An 8,729-nucleotide genomic window follows, 5' to 3' on the forward strand; every position below is an offset into this window, starting at 1 on the left:
ATATTTCATCTGCTTTAGCAGAAATCAGCCGAAATGCAAACTTTGTATGGCTAGCATAAGCTCCAAGGCACACACGTGGAGTAATCTGATTTCTTAGCTCCTGTGTGTGGCCACTCCTTCTTAGCAGGTCACAGCTGAACATGTCTGAACTGGAGAATGAAAGCTTTTGATGCTTTGCCATATGTAATCCATGCTGCCAATGATTGGGATATAGTGGAATAGAGGGGGCACCGTCACAATGTGTATCTGGTACTGGACTGCATATTATCTGCTCTTTCAATGCAGGGAAAGTAAGTAATGAATCCATTATTTATATTGCACCATGTGTTTGATGAACTCCTGCCAGGACAGCTTTTGTTTTCCTGGATACAAAAATGTTAAATCCTTTTTTTGGTGTCTGTGCTCCTCACATTCTGTTGTATCCTCAGGACATGATGTGAAGGTTTATCTTTATTATGCATTGCATGTGGCTGTGGTGTATTTGCAGAGTTGTCCCATTCACTTGAATGGCTCACGTTCATTTGGCAGTAGTGCCCGCCAAATGCAACAGAGGGTATAATTCCTGCCACAAAGCATCACAGCCTCGGCAAGTGTACATCCCCCATCACTGCCTTTGCAGCTTAAGGGGAAGTGGCTCAGCTGCATGTTTTTACTGCCCCCAAGCTGCAAGTATAATGAGCTTTAAGAGCCTTATTACACTTGGGTTGTTGGGGATTCGGCGGTAAAGTGGCAATATTTTTAGCAGCGCTTTACCGTCATTTTAACCACCGCTAGCGTCAGAAAAAGGGTTAAAAGTGCCCACAAAGCGCTGCTGCAGCGGCGGCTCTGCCCATTGATTTCAATGGGCAGGGGCACTTTAGGAGCGGTGTATACACCGCTCCTAAAGTCCCTCAAAGATGCTGCTTGCAGGACTTTTTTGGACGTCCTGCCAGCACAGCGCCCACATTGGAGTGAGAGAAGAGGCGCTATTTTTAGTGCTATAGTGCCTCTAAAGCACCTCAGTGTGAAAGGGGTCTAACAGCTACATATGCAGCAATAAAAACCTGAAAAAGGATTTAACCTTTTCCTACTCTATCCAAAGCTGCATAATAGTGTTGGATTTTATTCTGCTTTCCTGCTTTTTCATTTGAGAGCTCTCCTTTAACACAATTTCTGTTTTGTAGGCTCCAGTGCAACAAGTCCTAGATATTGAAAACAACAACCTGCCAAAGTAAGTGTATACCTTCTTACTGATTAATCAAGAAACAGCTGTTTAAAATCTTGTAGTGGTAAACCATTTGAAAAGTTTATCTTTATGGGAAGGGTGGTTTGGTGCCGTTTATAGCTAGGTGGATTGAGGGTTGCTTTCTCAGGCCAGAAAACAAAAATGTAGATGCATACAGTACACACATTCTCAAGATACTAACCTGTAAGGTTTTTTTACTCCTGGTAGTGTAGAACTTTGAGAGACTCCAAAACAAGGAAGGGAGTGCCCCTCACCGTGACTCCTTCTTCTCAATGACTAAGCTCCTGTGAGGAGTGAAACGTGTTGGTGCTTCCTTGGCACCAGATGAGTTGGTTGTTGTTGTTTTGCATCTATTAAGGTTCTTGCGATTAACCCAAGGAAGCAATTTAAACCTCTGTAGTGTATTAATGTACTTTTACTAAATGAAACTGCTGCACATACAAACTATTACAATTATAGGAATATAGTACAAGACTGACAGATATTACAAAATATGCAGACATTATACACAAGCTATCTATCCTTCCTAACAAAAAAGCATGTACAATGTATGCAATAATTATACCAAACATCTACTTTACTTGGATCTGCCTTGTGATGGAGTCTTCTCCCAGGATCGTCCAAAGTCCTGCAAACAACTGTTGCTTTGCTCCTTAGCACATGGTTGTTCAAGTCCTTTCCCCTTCTCCCACTTCCTGTACATCTTTCCTGTCTAGAGCTTCACAAGCCAGTCCAAAGGGTTTGATAGCATATCAATAGGGGAGGCCTAGCTTCTAAAAACAACACATGTAACTACAGGGGGTCGCCGGGTTACGAACAACATAGGGACTGTAGGTTTGTTCTTAAGTCGAAGGAGTCCTAGCACTGTGCTAGATTTTCTGTCACAGCTGAAAGGGGAGGAGCACAGCTCTCCCCTCTCACTGTTTACATGGCGGCAGGGACAGGAGACAGCAGAGAGAGGGGAGCTGCCGGGCAGCTCACCTGATGGCACAGCAGGGAGATGGATGGATGGTGAAAGCAGCAGTGTCTGCGATCCAAGTCCAGGCAGGCCGGCCGTGGTGCACCTCTGCGGGGCAGAGGCGCAGGAAAGACCGGGGATCCTGGAGACTTCACTAGGCCGGACAAGGCCACGGCCACGACGAGCAGTTTTAGCGGCCTGGAAGGCCACCGGACCATACCAGGCCTGTGGATGGGCAGGCAGGATGACGAGGGGGGCCCTGCAGCCAGGCCAGGAACAGAGGAACGGCTCACTCCAGCAAGGAGAGGAAGATTCGGCCAGCAGTGACGTCACTCGGGCCCCGTTCGTAAGTAGGAGTCGTTCGCAACTCGGATGTTCATAAGTCGGGGACCCCCTGTAAAATGTTACTCCATATTAATGCTATAAAAATCTCTAAAAATAGCCATAGCAACACACCCTCAGCTGTGGGTCCTGTGACATGGCGAGGGGAAGCATAATGCTGTGGACTTGGCATACATGGGAAGTGGTCTCAACTTTGTAGTGGTCCCTAGGAGAGGAATGGAGGTGTAAAGGGAAGATGTGCTTGCGTATTATGCAGATATGACAGCTTCAGAATGTCTACTCTTGTGTGCAGTGTTCCGTGCTGAAGAATTCTGATGTCAAATACGATGTTAGATGTCACAGTAAACTTGTGAAGCTGTGAAGTTATAGTAAAGTGCAGGAATCACATTTTATGTGTAGCCATTCCTTTATTAAAAGAATATTAAGGCCTACGGCCAGGGATGTTGAGAGTGGGCCAATGGCTAGGAGTATAGCACAATGGGCACAATTCACTAAGCGATAGGTTACTGCATCTGAGTATGCGGTAAAATAACACACAACGTTCCGAAAAATAAACTGTGTAATTCACAAAGAAACTCTCCCTAAAAACTCGAATGCGCTATCTTGCCGAAGTATGCCGTAAATGTCGCATGAAAATGAAATTATCGCAAGCATGGAAATTCCCACTGTCTCTCCAGCTACCATGTAGTATGATGCTTTTCCAAAAAGGTGTAAGGGAGCCAGCAAACCGATTCGGTCGCTACTCAGGGATTTGTATTAATTGGGACAAGTCGATCCTCTTCCCGCTCCATCCCTCGACCCCTCGTGTGCCACATCCGCAGCTCAAATGGGTGGAGGATTTCAAGTATCTGGGGATTAAAATTAGTAGTAAGGTACAGGATTATATGGAAAATAATTTACGGCCACTCGTGACACAGCGAGCGGCTAGATGTGCTGCTTGGCGTTCCCTCCCTTTGACCCCAGTAGGTAGAGTCAATCTGCTAAAAATGATCTATCTCCCTAAATACTTATATTTCTTCCGTAATACCCCCACCCACATCCCCAGGACTTTCTTCCGGAGGCTGGAGAGTCTGTTGATATCCTTTGTCTGGGCTGGGAGGCCCCCCAGGGTGGCCAAGCAGATATTATACCTCCCACTTTCGGGGGGGGATGGGGGCTGGCGCTCCTGAATTTTCAGCTTTATTACTGGGCGGCCGTCCTGGTCACAGTGCGATGGTGGTTCTCCCAGCCAGCACAAAATCCAGTGGTCGCCCTGGAAGCGGCCATCCTGGGCTTCTTTGCAGCCCTGAACAATCGGCCATTCCGTGGACTTAGGGCTAGCTCTTCTATGACAACTCTGATGCAAACCACAGTGAGGGTCTGGCAGGAGGCTAGGAAGATTTATGCGAAACCTAATCACATCTCCCAACACATGCCCCTGTGAGGCAATCCTATGCTCTCCCACCTATACAGCATCCCAGACCCTTCTTTGTGGGCGAAAAAGGTAATCATTACCTTAAAACACATAGTTCAAGACGGTAGGATTATGACTTTCCAGACACTGAGACGAATATACACGCTTCCGCTCTCTTTTTAGTTCAGATACTGGCAGCTGAAGCACGCCTTTGAGGCCCAGTTTCCTGCCCCCCTTACTTTGGAGTCGGACTCCATTGAGCGTGACTTGATCTCCAGTGTAATGGGGAGACCTCTCTCGAACTTATACTTATATTTGACAATAGAATATGATACCAAACTAACCAAATCCTGGGAAAAATTGAGGATGGATATCCCATCCCTTGACGAAGAGGAGTGGAAGGAATGTTTACTTTCATACATTCCTTCTATGATTGCCGCAAAAGATAGGTTTATACAATTTAAGTTCCTACACAGGGCATACTTCACCCCAAAGAGGTTGGCCCGAATTTACCCTCAAAGGGACCCTAATTGTCAGAGGTGCAGGCAGGAGGTGGGTACCTTCTGGCACATGGTCTGGTCCTGTCCCAAACTCCAGCCCTACTGGACGGCAGTGGCCTCTACAATTAGTAATGTGACCGGATTGGATCTACAGGTTGATCCTCAGATTCTATTGTTAAGCCATTTAGAGGATGTAGAGGGGGGACAGGTATTGTAAACTGTGTCTTACCTTCTCATTATATTATGCTAGACGTGAAATTCTACTGAGATGGAAACTAGAGGAACCTCCTACTCTGGCCTCGTGGAGGCGGTCGGTGACCTCGGTACTTCCCCTATATAGGGTGACCTATGAAAGTAGACAATGCCCAGGGAAATTTGATAAAATCTGGTCCTCTTGGATAGATTCCTCTGACAGCCCTGACCTCCCCTCCCCTTAATTATGACATGAATCACACCAGTGGACATGGTCTACCTCATGCCTACTAGTCATACCTTGCCCCCCCTCCCATCTTGCGCCCCCCTTCCCACCCCCCCCCCCCCTTCTTTTTCTTTTTCTCTGCTCACCCTGATTACTCCCTGCTTTGTTGTATCTCTCCTTCTCTCCCCTCCCCCGGCCCACAAGACTAACGGATATCTACATAATGTATGTGAGGTTTTACTATTGTTGACATGCACTAATGTGTATATGTAACTGTTATTTATGACACCTGCACAGCTGGAACATCAGAGAAAGTATGACTGTCGGATGAAGGTGGTTTTCCTGTCTATACTTGTATATCATTGAATGTACTTTATCGTTTTGTATTGTAATGCTGATTTGTTTAATAAAAATTTTCTGTTAAAAAAAGGGAGCCAGCAACTTAGTCATGGTTGTATAGTGTGACTTCTCTATGTTGAGGGCTCAAGGTACGCTATGAATTGGATATAGAGCTCCATGATCAGTGGCTTAGATAACCTGAATTTCAGCAGCATCAGGGAATTGATCCAGCAGTGTGCGCTCCTTAAAGGTTCTTCCTTTAAAAGGACCACTTGACATCTCCTCCTCCTCCTCTTTTGTATTGCATTAAGTTCCAGAAGACTGGGTTCAAAGGGCTCCATTCTATTTGATATGCGGTCTGCCAGCCTCCAGAGACAACTTCTCACTAATATCTAGCTGACACCTGCTCCAGCTTGCACTTTCCCCCCTATTTTTTTAAACCAATCACTGGGGGATCTGACCAATGCCATAGTTATCGCATAATTATTGCAAGCTTTGCTCAGTACTTAGTATTACTAAACCCAGGAACCTGCATTCACTATATCTGGTCTCCCACAGTACACAGAACATGGAAATGCAATTATTTTAGTAAATATAAACTGATAAATACCTTTTCTCATCAGCTTTATATAGCAGCCTTGAGACTTCTAACAGTTCCAAGTAAAGCTTGTCAGAGGAGTTTTCATTCTCCCCTGATCCTCTTTCTGGAGATGTCTGGACAGTGCTGATTGGCCCTGTGCTGATCACATGCACTCTCCCAAGAAAAAAAAAAACTCTCTAGCAATACACACCAAGCTGAGCATGTGCAGCCCGTCCCCCTAGCTCTGTAAATATCAGATTATATTTTGGAGACAGTGGAAAAAGAGGAGGATCAGAGGATACAGGATCAAACAGCCTTTATTCACAATGCAGAGGACTTATGTTCCACAGTGAGTATAACAAGAATGCTTTACTGCATATACAGACTGATTTTACTGTTGTGGGTTTAGTAACACTTTAATAACCACATGTATTTATTAATTTATTTCCTTGTGTGAATTGACTATGCGGCATTTAACAGAGTTTTTGGTGTTTGCGTTAAATACCGCATACGAGCAATGATGAATTTACATTTTGATTATAGCATGCGTTAAGTGGTCATGTGACCGTCATAATGCATGCGATAACCTTTAGTGAATTGTGCCCACTATAGCGGAGAGTTTAACTCTAGGCGTGTGGTTGTCCTATCTAGGAGAAACGGGGCAGGGATCAATTGTAGTCCCCCTTACAAACTAACAAAGGATGTACACCTGTGAGCTAGACAAGATGGCAATGCATGTCACCCTTTGATCGTAAAATATCCTTTAGATTTACCAGCAACTGTTTAGTATGAGGATCTGATTAGCTATAAGGAATGCACTATTTAATGTAGTGCTGAATCTGAATACATTTGTAAATTCAGGCATTTGCCTGTGCGGCCAGATTTACACTGCCAATCTTTTTCATAAAATGCCATTTGACTTATGTATTGCATACACCTAAAGCTGTAAGATTAAAGATATATTGCAAAATACTTAATACTGTAAATGCCATTGTATTTTTTTATTTCTCTCATTTTTATCTGTGTATTCTATACGTTTTCTAGGTTTTCAAACACATTTCTGACTCCAGCAGAGACATCAACCCCCATAACATATAACGATGTGGAGGAAGCACTGATGGACAGCATTGAGAAGGACTATTCGTACATCCATCCTACATCGCCACTTCAATGTGGAGAAACATAGACTGGAAAATAATCAACAGAACAGATATAATGAAGTCGGTTCTATAGGTTCATGGGCTTATTTTATAGCGCAAAGTACACTAATCCATGTACAGTGTACACCTATACTGCAAGTATCAACAGCTGAAAAGCTGCTAAAAGCAACATAAAAGAAAACTGAGAGCCCCATGACACTGACTGGACATAGCTGCCCAATCCCCGCTTCTGAGACATGGGTGATAATGAGTGGCGACACATCTACTATAAATTGTTTAGGTCCCATGTCATGTATAAAGTGTGAAGCCCCTGAATATTTGAAGGCCTATTTAGAACGTCTACCTGGGCATTGTTTTCCTGCATTTGAAATGTGTTTGAAATACTCATGAACCCTAGGTCAGCAGATTACCAGTGTATTTGGTGGAATAGTGTAGAAGACAGTTTAGAGGCTGCATTTCTCACGCTTGACCTGCTTTGTTCAAAGAAACACAATACACGCATTTTCTTAACAAATTCTGCATGTTGCTCTCAAATACAGGCAAATTGTTTTGAGGAAAGAAGGGAAATCTTGAGAAAGGATGAAGAGGGGACTGAAACTTTCAAATACATAATAGGTACGATAAAGGTTTAAGAGGGTAGTACTTTCAATGAACTGAAACTAAGATCAAGAACAGGAGAACATAGCCTCAAACTAGGAGGAGAAAAGTTCAAAACTAACTTGGAATGGACTTCCAGCAGAGGTGGTGAGCCAGTCAACAGTTTATGAATTTATAGATGCTTGGGACAAACATAGATCTATACAAACAGGTTTCAAAAAGGGTCAATTGATCTTTTTCTGACATCATTCTTCTATGTTTCTGTACTGTAGGAACCTAAAACTCATTCCTTCCAAATAATTGTGACCATCCACATAGTAATGTATGTCACTCCCTGCTGCAGCAACCCAGTTTTGAAGAAACAATGATTTGCAATTTTAAATGTCCACCTGCTGCCCTGGCTAATGGTAATATTTATTTTGACACCTTGACCATACACAATGGTGCCATAGGATTCCTGCCCAAGCACATTAGTCCACAGGCTCATGAAGCCAATAGCACAATAGGAAACCTGCTATTGTTTCATTGGGGTGAGGAGGTGGGAACAATCCACTGGGGTGGAAATTATCCAGAAATATTGAAGAGGCCATTTTTATGTAAATCTCTTCTACTGTTGACACTTAATTGCTCTTGACAATCACTATAACACATAGTGATATTTTTACTGACAAAGATACCAAAGCTCTGCTTTGCGTTCTGCATGACCAGTTGTATATTATGTTTGCACATCTTACTATGTCTGTAAGTCTTCACTGAAGAAAAAAAAAAACATATTTAATAAAGCTGCTTAAAAAGCATGTTATGTACACAAATACTTACATACCTCCTCATAATTTATTTTCAAAAGGACCCCAACATACTGTAATCACACTATGGTTTTTGGCATACTACAAATTAAAATCCCTTTTTGAACAGTTAAGCCTCATACACAGAAAACATAAAAAAACGCAGCTTTTACATGCGTTTGATGTCTTTTTTCCCAGCCTATAAATGCATCTATATGTTAGCCTATGTGGCCATGCACACATTGGCATTTACAGGCATATTAGAAGAGGAGCGTTAAGAGGTTGAAAAAAAAATCACTTGCGTGTTCAGGAGAGGAGCATTTGGGCAGGGAAAAAAAAAAAACTGAACACACCTCAATGCTAGGCATGTTTTTAAGTTGCTTTTTCTTCCCCTGGAGCAAAGGCGTCCCAGGGAGGAAAAAAAAGTTCTGT

The 8,729-nt window shown here is 43.3% G+C and overlaps 1 protein-coding gene across 1 annotated transcript in view; it reads left to right on the forward strand.

The window, feature by feature from the left end:
• The window catches only part of LOC141139373 (uncharacterized), a 30,442-nt gene extending 22,118 nt beyond the window's left edge, over positions 1 to 8,324 (forward strand). Inside the window, exons 2-3 of the mRNA XM_073625399.1 lie at positions 1,164 to 1,210; positions 6,800 to 8,324. Coding sequence (XP_073481500.1) covers positions 1,164 to 1,210; positions 6,800 to 6,941 — 189 coding nt within the window. The 3' untranslated portion in view covers positions 6,942 to 8,324. The remainder of the gene's footprint in view (positions 1 to 1,163; positions 1,211 to 6,799) is intronic.
• Positions 8,325 to 8,729: the final 405 nt, after the last annotated feature.

Source organism: Aquarana catesbeiana, linkage group LG04 (assembly GCF_042186555.1).
Source record: "Aquarana catesbeiana isolate 2022-GZ linkage group LG04, ASM4218655v1, whole genome shotgun sequence".
Lineage (NCBI taxonomy): Eukaryota > Metazoa > Chordata > Amphibia > Anura > Ranidae > Aquarana > Aquarana catesbeiana.